This window comes from Apiospora hydei (genome assembly GCF_038363865.1).
Source record: "Apiospora hydei strain CBS 114990 chromosome Unknown utg000002l_segment0_segment0, whole genome shotgun sequence".
Taxonomy (NCBI): Eukaryota; Fungi; Ascomycota; class Sordariomycetes; order Amphisphaeriales; family Apiosporaceae; genus Apiospora; species Apiospora hydei.
Window position 1 is genome coordinate 4,474,881 of NW_027117361.1, and position 16,391 is coordinate 4,491,271.

General features: G+C 54.5%; 7 protein-coding genes across 7 annotated transcripts; 5 read left to right on the forward strand and 2 right to left on the reverse strand.

Moving 5' to 3' along the window:
* Nucleotides 1-491: 491 nt before the first annotated feature.
* Nucleotides 492-1,736, reverse strand: PG997_001389 (uncharacterized protein; the record flags this gene model as incomplete). The annotated part of the gene is made up of 4 exons (XM_066805704.1): nucleotides 492-1,105; nucleotides 1,162-1,243; nucleotides 1,321-1,550; nucleotides 1,625-1,736. Coding segments are annotated over 4 exons (1,038 nt in total), but the record flags the coding sequence as incomplete, so codon positions are not given.
* A 627-nt stretch (nucleotides 1,737-2,363) lies between these two features.
* On the forward strand, nucleotides 2,364-2,570 carry PG997_001390 (uncharacterized protein; the record flags this gene model as incomplete). Its single annotated transcript, XM_066805705.1, has 1 exon — nucleotides 2,364-2,570. One exon carries the CDS (start codon nucleotides 2,364-2,366, stop codon nucleotides 2,568-2,570), a length of 207 nt encoding a protein of 68 aa, XP_066675478.1.
* Nucleotides 2,571-5,617: 3,047 nt separating this feature from the next.
* PG997_001391 (uncharacterized protein) lies at nucleotides 5,618-7,250 on the forward strand (the record flags this gene model as incomplete). Its single annotated transcript, XM_066805706.1, has 2 exons — nucleotides 5,618-5,739; nucleotides 5,906-7,250. The coding sequence occupies 2 exons, from the start codon at nucleotides 5,618-5,620 to the stop codon at nucleotides 7,248-7,250; spliced, it is 1,467 nt and encodes a 488-aa protein (XP_066675479.1).
* A 1,033-nt stretch (nucleotides 7,251-8,283) lies between these two features.
* Nucleotides 8,284-9,093, forward strand: PG997_001392 (cytochrome c oxidase polypeptide 5; the record flags this gene model as incomplete). Its single annotated transcript, XM_066805707.1, has 3 exons — nucleotides 8,284-8,512; nucleotides 8,745-8,938; nucleotides 9,007-9,093. The coding sequence occupies 3 exons, from the start codon at nucleotides 8,284-8,286 to the stop codon at nucleotides 9,091-9,093; spliced, it is 510 nt and encodes a 169-aa protein (XP_066675480.1).
* A 1,281-nt stretch (nucleotides 9,094-10,374) lies between these two features.
* Nucleotides 10,375-12,301, reverse strand: PG997_001393 (ATP-dependent Clp protease ATP-binding subunit ClpX; the record flags this gene model as incomplete). The annotated part of the gene is made up of 3 exons (XM_066805708.1): nucleotides 10,375-11,524; nucleotides 11,632-12,100; nucleotides 12,220-12,301. 3 exons carry the CDS (start codon nucleotides 12,299-12,301, stop codon nucleotides 10,375-10,377), a joined length of 1,701 nt encoding a protein of 566 aa, XP_066675481.1.
* Nucleotide 12,302: 1 nt separating this feature from the next.
* PG997_001394 (uncharacterized protein) lies at nucleotides 12,303-12,542 on the forward strand (the record flags this gene model as incomplete). The annotated part of the gene is made up of 1 exon (XM_066805709.1): nucleotides 12,303-12,542. One exon carries the CDS (start codon nucleotides 12,303-12,305, stop codon nucleotides 12,540-12,542), a length of 240 nt encoding a protein of 79 aa, XP_066675482.1.
* A 1,878-nt stretch (nucleotides 12,543-14,420) lies between these two features.
* PG997_001395 (1-4-alpha-glucan-branching enzyme) lies at nucleotides 14,421-16,382 on the forward strand (the record flags this gene model as incomplete). Its single annotated transcript, XM_066805710.1, has 4 exons — nucleotides 14,421-14,507; nucleotides 14,569-15,260; nucleotides 15,316-16,282; nucleotides 16,356-16,382. 4 exons carry the CDS (start codon nucleotides 14,421-14,423, stop codon nucleotides 16,380-16,382), a joined length of 1,773 nt encoding a protein of 590 aa, XP_066675483.1.
* Between the last annotated feature and the right edge of the window lie 9 nt (nucleotides 16,383-16,391).

Sequence of the window (16,391 nt, forward strand, 5' to 3'; positions counted from 1 at the left end):
TACATGAGGAAGTTGCGGTTCTTCTCCTGCTCGTCTTTACCTAGTACGCGTGTGTATAAATCTGCTTCCCTGCCCCTTATACTGAGTTATTCTCAGGATGACCTATTTATATTCTCCAACCTTGGTTCTTGATACTTCACGTTGGAGCAGCTTGTCGTAGATAATTTACGTATCTGTACGAAATCTCAAGATACATCCCCATTATCCATGGGCACCAAACTCATCATACCCGAGCTTAATCTGGACACGACGGGTGTATAAGTCTGTCTAGACGGCAGAAAATGAGTCTTATTAGAATAACTATTCAGCTATGAATATCACCTAAGATAAATCTGAGTCTCCCTAATGATCTGACCTCATCAATTTCCCTCTAACTCCGAGTCATGGTCATCACCCTGAAGCAGTGCGTATCCAACCCTGTTGATACGAGCTCTCTAGTCATCTATAAAGTACCTTGTCAGCATTAGTAATGACTGAGCTTATCAGTGCGATCAGAAGACGGCAATCGCCCCCGGAGGGCTACCCACGCCACCCCGCACATTCAGAGGCGCACTCGTAACAAAGAACGTCCAGCGGTTCAAGTCGCTGCATATCTCGCCGAGCTGCTCGAGGTCCCAGAGCTCGCCGATGGGCGTGCCCCAGAAGACCAGCAGCCACTCGTGCAGCGCCCACACGTTCTCGGGGTCGCGCGGCAGGGCCTCGAAGCCGATGGTGTCGCCCCCGACGGCGGCGAGGTGGTGCCCGTAGAGCCAGCGGACCGACTCCTCGCAGGGCGCGACCCCGATGGAGTTGGCGCCCTGCGTGCCGGCTTTGCACTCGGCTTCGGTGGACTCGTTGTGGCGCTTCACGTAGCCGGAGCGGACGAGCAGGATGTCGCCTTGTTTTATGGTGGTGCCTTGGTCGGATAGGGCGGCTTCGAGCTCGGGCACGGTGATGCTGTAGGTTGACCAGGGGTTCGGTAGCTCTTGGCCGATCTTGGTCCAGTAGCGGACCTGGATTGTATCATTAGCTCGTTGGTCTGTTGGCTGGCCAAGGTCTGCTCGGAAGCGACCTACCATATCGATGAGGACTCCGCGGCCCACGATGCCACCGCGATCACAGAAGTCTGGCGGACAGGTCAGTTACACTACCTCTTGAGAAAATCCAGGATATGACGCGTACTGTGCAACCCATTTGTTGTTGATTTCTTAGCCTCCTCAAACGTCAAACCGTTATAATAGACTTGCTTCTTCTGGTACGCATACTATATACATACGACTTATTAGACACGACCACCCCTCAAGAATTCAGGGTTTTGTGAAGGGAGTTTGCTTTGCTTACATGTTTGAGACTGTCCCACTGCGAGCCGCCTTGGGTGTTGAACTCGAGCTCGTCGTCGAGGGCGTACTCCTTCAGCGACACGTAGTTGTCCAGGAGGCGGTGCTTCAAGGGCACGCGCGCGAACCCAGGGTGCTTGATGGACTCCAGTGGCCAATCTAGCTGGACGTGCCGGCCGGTCTGGATTTCGCGGCTTGCTTCCTTGACGACACCTGGCGTTAGGAGGTTCACGGCTGTGGGGAGACTAGAAGTTAGAATGAAGGTTCTCAATACTAACACATGACCTGCGCATGCTATTTTGACTTACAGCCGACCTCATCTTTCACGCCATCTTTATCGTAGAATCCCCAGAGACATCCCTGGGGTGTGCCGGGCACTGCTGGGAGGTCGTCGAAGTCGGGGAAATTGAAGCTCATGACTGCTGTAACCAATACACTTTAAAACAGGAAAGGAAAAGCCGTCAAAACAATGACACGGGCCGATTCTTTATAGTTACTCTATCTTCGGATCTCAATCTGTTTTAAACATTGAAGATACACTTCCGGAGGGACGTGGGCGCCCCGGATTTTGACGGTGGAGTTTTGTTGAGTTGAGAATGCGGGGAAGCATCCATGGCCTGTTACACATTATGGGGCATCCGGTTCCAAACCTCCTTTACCATAGGATCGTACCAGTACCAGAGAAAGCGGGCAGATTTGTTAGATTGGTCCGATACGGATCACAAGGACGTATCGATTCGGTTGGCCCGCGCCAAAGGTCGCCGGCGTTTTGACCCGATGTTGACCGACCTTGACCGGTAGGGGCTGCCCCTATTCGCCAAGCCCACTTTTCGTCGGGTTGGAAGGACGCGGGCTACATTGACGAGAACACACTCGGGTATACTGATAAGAACAATGGTGGTTCATTACAACGTTAAATTGTAGCGGATTGGGTTCTATCGTAACACCTAGGAGCACTTCAAGTGTATCATGAATCGTCAAACCCACCAGGAGTTTCGCAACGGTCGGAGCAAGTTGGTTCCAACCCTTTGCGGTGATGGCTTTCATATGGAGCCCCTGATGCTGGGTCGCATGTTCGCCGACGCCAGCGGCAATGGACTCTGCCGCGGAAGTCCACGCGACCCCCCTCCGCCCCGCCCGTACCACCGGCACGAGAGCCGCACCTATTCGACTGGCACCGGTCTAGATAGGGCTCCGAGCGCCAGTTTGGGCAGGGTGGTAGGCGGCAGTCTGTCCGACTTCGCGAAGATGTAGTGGTGGAGTCTTGCCTGGCCTCGGGGGCTGTGATCACGCCCACTAGCACGCCCGTCCTCGTCCTTCCCGTGCGTGAGACGCCCGCGGGGCACATCTACGACTCCGGCATACTCAGCATCTGAACAGGCACTGAGGTCGGGATCATAATGCAGCTAGGATGAACTGCTATGAGCCAAAAGGTCGACCGCTCTGAGACTATTCTTGAAACCATAAACATGCTGAACGTGGCACAGATCGAAGGACCCTCGTGTCTTAATAGACGGTACCAGACGCCGAAGGATCTGTCGACAGTGTCTCCGTGGTCATTCCAAGATCATCTTAAGCTTCACTCGGCACGCATGCGGAAGCGACTTTTCCGGCTTACATCAAACTCTCGTGTCCGAGGTTGCCAGTCCCAGACAAGGCCTCCCAGATGGATGACGAAAGTCAGTGGAGGGAGGTGACAATAGGTTGTATAGACTCAAGCGTTGACTCTGGCACCGTTTGCTGTGGAACATCCTACGACATTTAACCCTATGCCTAGTCGAAAATTTCCAGAGCGAGTCAGCCAATTGATCTCAGTCCCCGTCCGAATTCTCGATGCCGTGTTTGGGGAATTGGGTGTAAGGTGCCAGAAGATCTTGCTGTACAACACCGCACGAGCTCTTGAGCTCTTGCAGAAAAGAAGGGGGTCAGGTTAAATATGCCGACGCGCCCAAAACCGCAAGATAGAAGCATTCAAGATATTGGGCTGGACACGGGTATCTCTCCAGAAGCGCCATGGATTGCGGTGTATAGGGGTATGGCTAAATACTGGCCCGAGCAGCCTCCCGACTTACACAGGGGCAGGGATAGCCACGGAAACCGTGTAGCGCACCCTCTTCTGGTGTTTCTACCACATGTACAGCTACGTCGTCAAAGAACCAGCAAGTCGGGCTTGGTAGAAGACGGCGACATAAGCGCAATACCAAAAGCAACTGGCATGACTGTCTTGGTGAAACGTACCATGTGAATTCAGCGTTATCCAACCCTGATGTAACTTCTACTTTCTACATCATTTGTTTATTAACGGGTGTCCTGCGAACCAGCTTCTGGGACTGTCAGCGCCGGCCCTCGAGAGTCAGCTCCGACAGTGAGATCGGCGACCGGATCTATGCCCTAAGGGAGGGTTCCCCCTTATGTATGCTGCATGCTAAGAGGGAGCCGGTTCACAGCAATGTTACCTCTCCCGCGACCAGCAATGCCGCAGCCATCACTCCTGGGCTTAACGACAACATACAAAATCCGAAGCAGACTTGAAGAACTGTTCCCCCTGATCAGGACCGAGACTGACATGGGGAGGGTCTTGGATATTGTAGTCTTCAGAGCGAAAGTCCGTCCACTCCTATATCGCAACTGGGAATTTTTTGAGAATGGATGAGCAAATTAGAATACACATGATCCTGAATATTCACAACAGGATCATAATGATCTATATGTATACCAGGATGGGTACGTCTGGACTTGCTTCTTTCATAACTTATGTTTTCAATGTATAAGCATGCATCTGTACTTAGAGATGACACAATAGGTCAGCATTCAAGGACCCGGCTTGAGTCACACAGTTATGGTCCGGGGATGTCAGGAAGTTGTGTAACCTATGTAGCCTGACCTGAATAGATAATTGGCACCAGAGCGATATGCATGAAGGTCCTTTCCAGGGACCCCTCCGGCACAACCAACATGTTCCGTTTCTGTTTCCCTATCTCGAGGAACACCGCTAATTCCATTCGCCCAGCTCTATAAAACCGTCGATCCAGTCACAGTAAAGGCGGGAAAAGATTCTTCTTCCTATAAGAATGCTTCGTTCGGAGTGATCATGCCACGCAGGCAACGGGGCTAATGAATCTGCATGGCGGGCGCTTAGGGCATCCCAGGCGTCCTATTGGCGGTTGGTGGCTTTCAGCCCGTCAGCGCCATCTTACACGAGCCAAGCAAATGACAACCCCAACGATAGTGATCTCACCGGGCCCTCAGACCATCATCCGTCAGCGCCAGCGTGTGACATCTTGCGACTTCACTTCGGAGGAGGTTGGTAAGGGGGGGAACTGATTGATTGACAGAGGTATGCTGTCATCTTTCCAATCTGATGACCATCCACGTCGAGATACAAGATCTAAGACATACATTCAGGGGTCTCGGATATTTAGGGGGCGTCGTTCAGCAGCGACGTTTTCTCGAAGCTTTCTATTGCCGGCAGGTGTTCTGTACCAACGAGTCAAATGCGAAGTCGCAGGGTTAGGACAAAAAATAGACCGACTCTACGGATGATGCCTTTTCCCCGTATGGTCGTACGCATTTGTGTTGTGTGCGACCTTGGCTGCAGGGCGGTCCTCTCCGTAACTAAATCCTCCAATACGAGGACCCCGAGTTCTGCAGCATGGCGTTGATGCATGCGCCTCGTAACAGTCAAACATGGAGATTTCCGTCGGTCACCCTAACACATCACCATCACACACAGCCGCACCTGAACCCCGGGTACTGAGTGTGCAGCACGTTAGCTTAGGTATTATATGCAACTCTTAACGATCGCCAGGTCCAGGCCTTTTCGCCAATCGGCACTCGTCAGAGGTGCCAGTTATTGGACACTTTACCTTGAAAACACATAACACCCCGTAGTAAGGGTCAGGGACTAGAGGTCAGGTAGACCGGTATTACAGAATGACTGAACGGCGACCACTTCCTCCTCTCCCCACCGATAGGGCTGCCTCTGACCCGGTCTATCCCCTTTCGACCACTCAAAGGCCTCATGTCCCCTGGCAATCCGGTGAATCCTGCAGGCTGCCATCCCATACATAGGGCAGTTGAGTCGATTCCTTCGCCCGAGTGCCACCCCCAAGCTTACACTTCCACCCACACACATTATACTCGCTTGTCTCTCCTTCTGGATCTTTGGATGGGCGATCGTGAGAAATCTGGAACCATCCTGCAGCGTAGTACTACGTCTCGACTCACGGGCACACAACTCAGAGATCAAAAACATAATAAATATAAGCATTAGCAAGGATCGTGGGATCCAGATTTTCGAGATGGGCGACCCGAGCTCTCCACCAGACATCAATGTGTCCAACGGCACATGCTATTACACGGAGCATGAGAAAACGAAAGGGAACTTTATACCATGCGGTAACGTCGCCTTCGGACACTGGCCGTGCTGCCAGGCGGGAGACATGTGTCTAAGCCTAGGAAACGCGAATGGATGCTGGGATTCTGATAGTCAGTCTCTCTCTTATACACATCTTTTTTCTTTTCCTCGTCCCAACAAAATAGTACGAAACGTTTCATCCTCAAGCAAACGTATCTTTCACTGACTACAGCTATGGCCAAACAGCCGGTAATACATACCTAGCCGGCTGCACCGACGCCGGATTTAACGCGCGGGCATGCCCCTGGAAGTCGCCCCTCTTCCACGAGCAGGAGTGGGTGGCGATCCAGCAGTGCCACCCGGGGACGGGCGGCGAAGATACGGTCTGGGGCGGGTGCAAGGTGGACGCGAACCAGACGACGCTAGAGAAGTTACCACACGCCAGTTGTGACCCTTACTGCTCGTCCTCCGTCCTGGTGGATGCCTCGGTGCTGCCTGCCTTTGCCAGCCTGCCGAGCTCCGCGGGCGGTTCCATCAAGTGGACCAGCGGCTTCGACCCTACGGCGACCGCGGCGGGGGTGAAGTCGGCGAATGCCACGGCCACGTCCAAGAGCTCGCTCACATCTACCGCGTCATCATCGCCTGGATCCTCCGTTACTGCGCCGCCTACCGCTACAGAAACATCGCCGCCTCCTGCCGCCACGGCATCACCGGAAAACAGCGCATTGACGGTAGGGGCGAAGGCGGGAATCGGCGTCGGTGCGGCGGGGGCAGCGCTGCTCATTATGGCCGTGGTGCTGTTGGGATTGTTGGTACGGCGGCGGAAGCAAAGAAGGAATAACCAAGCCCACCTCGAGGATACCTCGTCGTCCCGCCCCCATCCTCACCAATACGACGAACCGTCCAATGAGCAGCAACAGGGACAGGTTATGTACTACAATTACAACATCAACAAGACGCCACCGCCTGCAACGACTACCGTAAGACCTACTTTGAGCTCCCTGGACAGTCAGCCTTACGTGGGGTACAAGGCCGAGTTGTCGGCCGACGAAGCGCAGCAGAGGAGGCCTTGGGACCAGCAGACCGGGTTCAAGTCCGAGCTGGCGGCGGATGAAACGACGATGCCGCCGAACGAGATTGGAAGCAGTGACGGACATGACGGCAATGGCGGAGCTAATGAGCGAGAATCAAGGACAGGAGGAGCAAGAGGAGAAACTAGTCAAGGTAGCAGCGGAGCGCATCATGGAACGTCTGGTAGCGGCGGTGGTCTGAGTCCGTATCCCAGTCCGCATCCGAGCAGTGCCGCCACCGCCCATTCGCCGTTCTCAGCTTATTCGGAAGTGTCCACGCTCTATGCCAGCAGCGGTGGTGGTAGCAATAATGGAGGGATGGGCCGGTGGGCATCACCAACGCCGCCACAGCAGCATCAACGGCAGCAGAGGCACGGGGACTATCCATTGGAGCAGGAGTGGCCGCTATCGGAAGGACCCGGCGGTTCTGCGCAGATACACTCGTTTCGGGAACGGCCGCAGGTACGAGGAGGAACTTGGAGAAGTCATGGTTATGATCCGTCTTGAGAGAAGGGCTGAGAACGAGAAAGGGGGAGGGGGCGGGAAACCGATAATATTATGAACGAATTGCAATCGCAGCTTTGATGGCGGGCTACCGAATGTATAGGATGATAATGACCACATGAAATTACGTATTGAGCGGGAAATAATTACTTTCGAAGCCGAAGAATCATCTGACGAGTTCGTCTTACACCATGTTATCCGGCCGATCGCCATATATATATACCTTACCATCTTCGTTCTGTCATAGCCATGCTGGTCCGTGGCGACACAGATACCAATTTGAAGGCCGAGCAAGTTTGAACATTGCGGACGGTGTTTATCAATTCGACTTTTTTCAATTACTTACAGTTTTCTCTCTCTTCCATACACAGGTTGGCGGTATCCGGAAAGGGGAGGGACGGTGAGCTGATCCAATGGTCAAGTATGGAACCACAGTTGTCCCAAGACTGGCTGATGTGCCATTTTGGGAGGAAAAGCAACGCTGCAAGTTTGGCATGCCCAGAGGGCCAGGTTAATCTATTCAGCTTGCAACTGTAACAGAGTTCATTGGGCCGCCAATTTGCAAATGCTAAACAGCCTGTAGCAAACAAATATAGCACTTGGCTGTAATAATGACGCCCCTTGCATCACATCGCGCCATTGCACTGGAAATCAGACGTAACGACGTAATTGGTGCCGCCCAATTGGTGAATTGGCCAGCCCCGGTGGTTAGTTGATCCGGGCCCTTGCACTCCACCCAGCAGCTTGAAAGCTCGGATTAGCCGAATTGACAGCCTGGCCCACTAATTGCTGCTTTGGTGCTGCTGGCCATTGGCTCGTGCGGTCGAAGGAATCTGAAATCGAACGAGCAGGCCGGCAACACCAAAAGTGCTCATCGAAGTGCCTTCTCCAGTCTTATTGTTCCATCCATCCGAATATTCAACGTCCTGCCCACGTCGAAGGCCACATCCCGCCAATTCCCACCGAGCCCCTCGAGAACTCGACTCAATTGGACCAATCTCCCCTCTTCAGCCCTCTCTCTTCACCTCCCGACAAGATGATGCGAACGTCTGCTTCCTCGCTCTTGCGCGCTGGCGCCCGAGCTTCTCCCCTCCGAGTCCAGCGGGCGGCCGCCTCCACACACGCCATCTCCAACCCGACTCTGGCCAACATCGAGAAGCGATGGGAGGGTATGCCCCAGACCGAGCAGGCCGAGCTCTGGATGGCCCTGCGCGACCGCATGAAGGGCAACTGGGCCGAGCTCACTGTCCAGGAGAAGAAGGCCGGTATGTCGAGAGATTCCCTGCGTCGTCTATGTCGACACACGAGTGCCCGGACAGTCATTGCAGATTCAGAAAAGCCGTGGACGGCAGTTCAGGACCGATTGGCGTGTGCCGGGTGACCCAATTGGCAATTGCCCGAGTGAAAGACTGCATGCAATTGACTCCGGAGGACATGACACCATCTCCACAATTTTCAAAGGAGCGACAGGCTGACACGATAAAACCTTTTCTACAGCTTACTGGATCGCTTTCGGTGCCCACGGCCCTCGTGCCATGCCCCCTGCCGATGAGGGCCGCAAGGTCGTTCTCTACACCGTCATTGGTGTTGCCACTTCTTTCGCCATCTTCGCTACCATGCGCATGTTCGCCAAGCCCGCTCCCAGCACGATGACCAAGGAGTACCAGGAGGCTTCCAACGAGTACCTCAGGGTGCGTAGCAGCAAACAGCTCCCGAATCTACTCCATCTTGGGAACTTCCAACTGACATATTACGACAGGGTCAAAACGCCGAGCCCCTTACCGGTGTCTCCGCGGCCGGCTACAAGGGCAAGGGTATGGTTCAGTCGCCTCCGGCTCAGCACTAAGCCCGTCACTCGTGTCCTCGCGTGTGTCATGGCCTCTGCTGCTGCTGCTGCGGTTGCCGCTGCTAGCTAGCACTTTGCTACTAATGATATACCAAACCAACAAACCTACAAACCTCGTCCAAAGAATAATAAAGAAGAGATCCACCCAAACTCATTCCTTTTGTCATTAGAAAAAGAAGAAAGCTCGGAAAGCAAGGCGCGGGTGGCTCGGCACCCCCATGTACCAACAACTGCGAAGCATGAATTGCTAGAACCTGGGGGCGGGGGCTACATTGGTTGCCTAGCTTTCCGGTCGTGGTAGGCAATGTGATTTTTTTCTAGTGAGGCGGCGGCAGATATCTCTTCTGGGCGTGTAAGGGGAGATGCCCTGAGAGAGAGAGAGAGAGCAAGGCGAAAACAGGCAGAGACGGTGGTGCGGAAGACGTTGTAAATATGTACACAAGGAATATTCCCCATGCTTTTGTTTCCCATCAGATTCATGTGCTCGCTTCTATCCGATCGACCAAGCCGAAGAGTATTCGCTCTAGCCGTCTTGATAGCTAACGATGCTGGCATGGGAGGTTATCACTCAGAACTCTGCCAATGAACCAGCAAGGTTATATATATACGCCGGGCCGAGCCTAGTCTCTGACGTACGGGTACGACTGTAACAAGACAGCGTCATAGGAGAGAGACCTGGCTTATATATAGCTATTGTAACGTACGCACCCGTAGTTCTTGCGAAGGGTCGACCAGGTAGCATTGCATATGTCACACAGACAGCATCGAACGATCAAGAGTCCAGGAATCGGGCCTTTATGCCGCAACACTTCCCCATACCCCAAATTCTTTGCCTTACGTGCGGGTCAGTGTTTGAAGCTATGTAAATCAGAATCCCAGCATCCAGAAATATGGTTCGATCAGCAGTGGTGCCAGAAATCCCATCTTCCACGACTCGAGGATTAGTGTATGATGTAACATGCAGATATAGCTAGCTGAATAATGTTCGATTCGACCCCAGTAAGTATGTAAACCCTGTGCTGCTTATCGCTACAACAAGTATGCAGATCGTATGCAAACCTATATCTCGACTGTCATGGATGTAGATGATATTCTCCCAATGCCCCTGAACTCGTAAACGCCAAGGAGACCAAACCCGAAAAAATCACTGGACACTGCTATATGCATTCCTTTCTCCTCTTTCCACCTCTGGACATGTACCTGTTTCTCCATGAACCGCATTTGTTTGTCCAAAGCACGTCAGGACATCGGGAAAGCCTGTACCTATATCTCTGCTCCCGTTCAAGCGCCGCTCTGCCCCGCCTCGCGATACTCCTCAAACGTATGCGAGCTGACCACCCGCCTCCCATCATTGCCGCCACCACCAGGGGCGTCCTCCGGCCCATCCTCGTCGCGGACGCGCCGCTCGACCTCGAAGCGGCCGTCCTTGCCCCAGTAGCCGACCTTGTCGCGCCCCTGGACGGCGGCCTCGGTCACCAAAACGTAGGGCATGGGCGCGTCGAACATGGCCTCGGCGAGGACGCGCTCCATCTCCATCTTGAGGCCGCGGGCGCCGGTGCGGGCCCGCTCGGCGCGCGCCGCGATGGCTTTGAGGGACTTGCGGGTGAAGGTCAGGTGCGACGGGTACGTCTCGAAGAGGGCGGTGTACTGCGCCACGAGGGAGTTGCGGGGCTCCGTCAGGATGCGCAGCAGGTCGTCCCGCGATAAGGGGGAGAGCGCGACGATGTTGTGCAGGCGGCCGATGAGCTCGGGGATGAAGCCGAAGCCCTGGAGGTCCTCGGGCGTGGTCAGGTCCAGCGCTGTGAGGATCGAGGCGTCGGCGGCATTGGCGGGGCGGTGCGGGAGGTGCTTGAACAGCTCCGGGGCCAGGTCGGGCTGGTTCTCGTTCGAGGTCGAGTTGCTGCTCCGGCCGCGCAGCTCGGAGCCGAAGCCCATGGACGGTTTCGCGACGCGGTTGAGGATGACCTTGTCGAGGCCGACGAAGGCGCCGCAGAAGACGAAGAGGATGTTGCTCGTGTCGATGGTGTACTGGTCCACCTTGCCGGGCTGCGGGGGCGACGACTGGGGCCCCGAAGAGGACGACGTCGAGCCAGGCCCTGAGTAATTCGTAGTTATGGGACTCGCGCTGCGGGAGGTCGAGGACCGGTTGTCCTTGACGTTGACGGAGACCTTGGTTCCCTCGACCAGCTTGAGCAGGGCTTGTTGCACGCCTTCCCCGCCCACGTCCCGGCCGTTCATCGTTTCCCTCTTCGCGATCTTGTCGAACTCGTCGAGCACGACGATGCCGTGCTCGCAGGCTTTGATGTCGTAGTTGGCCTCGATTAGTAGTCGTTCAATACATGTTTCCACATCCTGGCCGATATAGCCAGCTTGTGTAAAGGAATTACAGTCGCATATCGTGAAAGGTACGTTTATCTTCTTGCTCAAAGTCCTGCATGGCCGGGTTGTTAGTCAAAACTTACAGTGTTGCCTTTCTATGTCGGGACCAGAACTCACTCAAGTATATACGTCTTACCAACTCCTGTTGGGCCTACTAACAGCAGGTTGCTCTTATCTATCTTGACGGGCTGCGGCCGACTTGTGTCCTCGAGTATATAGAAATCCGCCTCTTGCTCTCGGTGTTGTTGTTGTTGCTGCTGCTGCTGCTGCCATGCTGATTCCGGATGTGTATGTCGTACCGAATCGTTGTGCCCGGGAAACTCGTCTTCGGCAAAGTCATCAGTGGCAAAGCCATGCCGCGCAGAGTCATTGTACAGCGAACCTTCGACGGGATGCGTCGACGGCGAGTCCTTCTCGCGCGCCTGCCTGTCCCGAGCTTCGTTCCGTCGCAGTATCTTCTCCTGCCGCTTCCGCTCCACCTCTTCCTGGTGGTTGCGCCGCCGCAAGCCCTGGTAGTGGTTGAAGATGACGGAGGAGATGGTCTTCTTGGCGCGCTCCTGGCCGACTACGTACTCGTCTACGCGCTTCTTCAGGTCGCGCGGGTAGAACTGGGGACCCCGAACGTGCTCTTATTGAACATGGGCCCCCGCCCTTCCTCGTCCGGGTCGTAGGTGTTGGAGAAGCTGTTGGAGAAGTCTCGGGTCCGGCGCGGCGCGGTCTTGGGGGCAAAGGAGGTCGAGAAGGGACGCGGACGGTGACGATGGCGGGGGATGGAAACTGCCGAGGTCGAGACGATGGCGCCAGGCCGCCTGACGACGGATAACATCATCATGGCAAGAGCTTTGGGCGTGCCCGCTCCTGAGCTTCGCAGCAGCCTGGAGCCCACAATCTACGAACTACGACCGATCCTCGACGGTGAACATATGATGTTGGTCCGGTTCGATGCGGCGTTCGGCTTCGAGAGCGGGCGGGATGGGGATAACGTGCAGGTGGGTCAAGGTCAGGGTCAGGGTCAAGAGAAGATGGTCAAACGAGTTGGTTTAAATCGGCTACGATGGCTCGCCTGTTAGGTTATGACAAACAGACAAAGATCAACCTGATAGATGTCTGAAAACTAGTGAGTTGTGCCAACTGCTTTGTTCCCAGCTTGGTGATAGTCCGCAACTCCCGGGATGGTTGGTGGTCCTGGATCGGAGGTTTATCATGATAGTGTGTCAGCACGCTGGGTGCTGCGTAGGTGCTGAGCTGCGGTGGTCGCATTTTCGCGGGTGGTGGCTCTCAGTACCCGGGCGTGGGCGTTGGGGGGGGCTCGTCACTGGCAACTGCAGAGCTTCGGGACCCGAAGTGGGATTTAAGCCGCTAATAAGCCAGCGGCCAAAGCACCTAAACCGCTAGCAGAAGCACCTACCAGTAGCTCACAGGTGATGGGATGGGGGCATGGCTAGCATGGCATGGGCATGGACAGGGATGCCAGAGTGTTGAGTTTGACGGTGGTGCCAGAGCTCCAGCTCTCCCACTTTTCGAGCTATTGTCGCAGTGTGTCTGGCCATTTTCCCCGGTTGGAGACATCTGCTCCATCCACTCCGTCTCCATATTCCACCCCAGAGACGGACATTGTGGGAGGGGAACCGAGTCCCATCAGTCGATCTGCTGGCTCGTATCAAAGCAACAGAGACAGCATCAGCTTAGCCCGCGGCTGGTCGAGACATCTGCAAAGCAAGCAACCTGTAGGATGACTGCAATATGACAAAACCGCCAACAGGCGAGGCCATAGGTAGGATAAGTCCCCCACCTTGTTGGAGGTTGGAGGGGATTGACGCGGATTCGGGAGACAGGCCATGGCGGCGGCTGTTTGCTTTTTTCTTTCTGCTGGCTGGCACTGGTTGGTACACGTACAGGGTTGCACTCGCTCGCTGGATTTGTCGGTGCCAATGCCAATTTGCCAAATGTCGCTTCTGCTCAGTTGCCCCTCGACGTCATCTCCCAATGGCCTAGCTAGCTCCCGGCTCCCCTCACATGGAGACATGCAGCTCATACATATGCCTGAGCTACCTGCGTGCCATTGATTGATTGATAGCTGCCCCTACAGGTACAGTACAAATGGAGATCTATCTCTATGCAGCCTAGGTCGAACTGTTGAGAAGTTTTCTTGTTTCTTGTTCTTCTTCTGTCTCAATTGACTTTTGATTTACTTATCAGTCCAACCTATCCTGCTCTCAAGTTTCTTGTGATATCCATCCGACTGTCTTTGGTTCCTAGCTGCTGTTCTTTTCTCGATATCCCAGCCCAACTTCTGCCCATAGCTCCAAACCTATACCTTGTCTAGCGGGGAGCTCCATCCTACCTATCGTCATATCCCTCCCACACAGCTTGGGTTCCTGAAGGACTTTCCCGCGACGGGGAGCAAAACAACAACAGACGAAATAGCAGAATAATCCAGGGAAATGTCAGACTCAGTGGCAGAGAACTCGACCAATTCGCTGGCTCCCAATGGCTCAGCCGGCGGCGTCCCCAACGATGGCACCGGTATAGCTCCATCCCCCGCGTTCCCCCATTGCGCATGAGAACTGACAGGGTTTTAGGCGTCCTTCAGATCGATCCCTGGCTGGAGCCTTTCGCCGATGCTCTGAGGCATAGATATGCCAAAGCCCAGGACTGGATCAAGATAATCGACGAGACCGAGGGAGGCATGGAGAAGTTCTCCCGAGTAAGTGCCAATGCTCCAGGCTCATACTCGACCAACTACTAATTGCCATTCTCATCGCGTCTAGGGCACAGAGAAGTTCGGATTGAATGTGGACAAGGACAACAACATTCTCTACCGGGAATGGGCACCGGGTGCTCTTGATGCCTTCTTGATCGGTGATTTCAGTGCGTTCAGCCCCCGAGACACGCAGTATTATCGTCACTAATGCCTGGCAGATGACTGGAACAGAGGCTCCCACCCCATGAAGAGGGATGACTTTGGCGTCTGGGAGATCACGCTCCCGGCCGTCAATGGACAGCCTGCCATTCCGCACAACTCCAAAATCAAGGTACGGACAGCTGCTACTGATGCTATACCCACTTTCGTGCAGCTGACACAATACGTTGTAGATCTCGATGACTTCCAAATCCAACGAGCGAATCGACCGGCTACCGGCCTGGATAAAATATGTCACCCAAGACTTGTCTGTATCGCCAGCCTACGATGCGCGCTTCTGGAACCCTCCGGCAAATGAGCGGTACACCTTCAAAAACCAACGGCCGCAGAAGCCCGCCAGTGCTCGAGTATACGAGGCTCACGTTGGAATCTCGTCGCCCGACCAGAAGGTCACAAGTTTCAAGGAGTTCACGCAGAACATGTTGCCGCGGATAAAGAACCTAGGATACAACGTGATCCAGCTGATGGCCATCATGGAACACGCCTACTACGCCAGCTTCGGCTACCAGGTGAACAACTTCTTTGCCGCTAGCAGTCGGTATGGTACGCCTGAGGATCTGAAGGAGCTTATCGACACGGCCCACGGCATGGGCCTTGTCGTCTTGCTGGATGTTGTTCACAGTCACGCTTCCAAGAACGTATTAGACGGCCTGAACGAGTTTGATGGCACCGATCATTTGTACTTCCACGAGGGAGCGAAGGGAAGACACGAACTGTGGGACAGCCGTCTCTTCAACTACGGCAGTCACGAGGTTCTGCGCTTCCTGCTTAGTAACCTGAGATTCTGGATGGATGAGTACATGTTTGACGGATTCCGCTTCGACGGTGTAACCAGCATGCTCTACAACCACCATGGTATTGGAACGTAAGTGGACACCACTGTTTGGCTGATCATCACAGCAAAGGCTAACAAATCCCAGCGGCTTTTCCGGCGGTTATCATGAGTACTTCGGTGCTGGAGTTGACGAGGAGGCTGTGGTATATCTCATGATTGCCAATGAACTCCTTCACACTTTGTACCCAGAGTGTATCACCGTCGCTGAGGATGTGTCAGGCATGCCGGCATTATGCCTGCCCCTCTCCCTTGGTGGTGTTGGTTTCGACTACCGTTTGGCCATGGCAGTACCCGATATGTGGATCAAGATCCTGAAGGAGTTGAAGGACGAGCAGTGGGATATGTCCAATATCTGCTGGACACTCACCAACCGCCGCCATGCCGAAAAGACCATTGCGTACTGCGAGAGCCACGACCAGGCTCTTGTCGGCGACAAGACCATCTTGTTCCACCTGTGCGATGCCGAAATGTACACCAACATGTCAAAGTTGTCGCCCCTGACGCCCGTCATCGACCGGGGAATCTCTCTACACAAGATGATCCGCCTGTTAACGCACGGCCTGGGCGGCGAGGGCTACCTCAACTTCGAGGGCAACGAGTTCGGACACCCCGAATGGCTCGACTTCCCACGCGAGGGCAACCAGAACTCGTTCTGGTACGCGCGCCGGCAGCTCAACCTGACGGACGACGACCTTCTGCGCTACAAAGACCTCAACGAGTTCGACCGTCAGATGAACACGACCGAGGACCGCTACGGCTGGCTGCACGCGCCCCAGGCCTACATCAGCCTCAAGAACGAGAGTGACAAGGTCATTGTCTTCGAGCGCGCGGGCGTCGTCTTCATCTTCAACTTCCACCCCACCAACAGCTACTCGGACTACCGCATCGGAGTTGACGTCGCCGGCACCTACCGTATCGTGCTCAACACGGATCGCAAGGAGGTCGGCGGACATGGACGTCTTGAGGAGTCTACGCGCTTCTTCACTACGCCCATGGAGTGGAATGGCCGCAAGAACTGGACGCATATCTACATCCCCACCCGGACTGCTATTGTACGTTTCCCTTCATCCTTTTATATGCACATGCATGGCTTCTATCCGATCACAGTAACTAACAATTTACTAGGTCCTTGCTCTCGAGTCTACTATGTAAACGGTACTC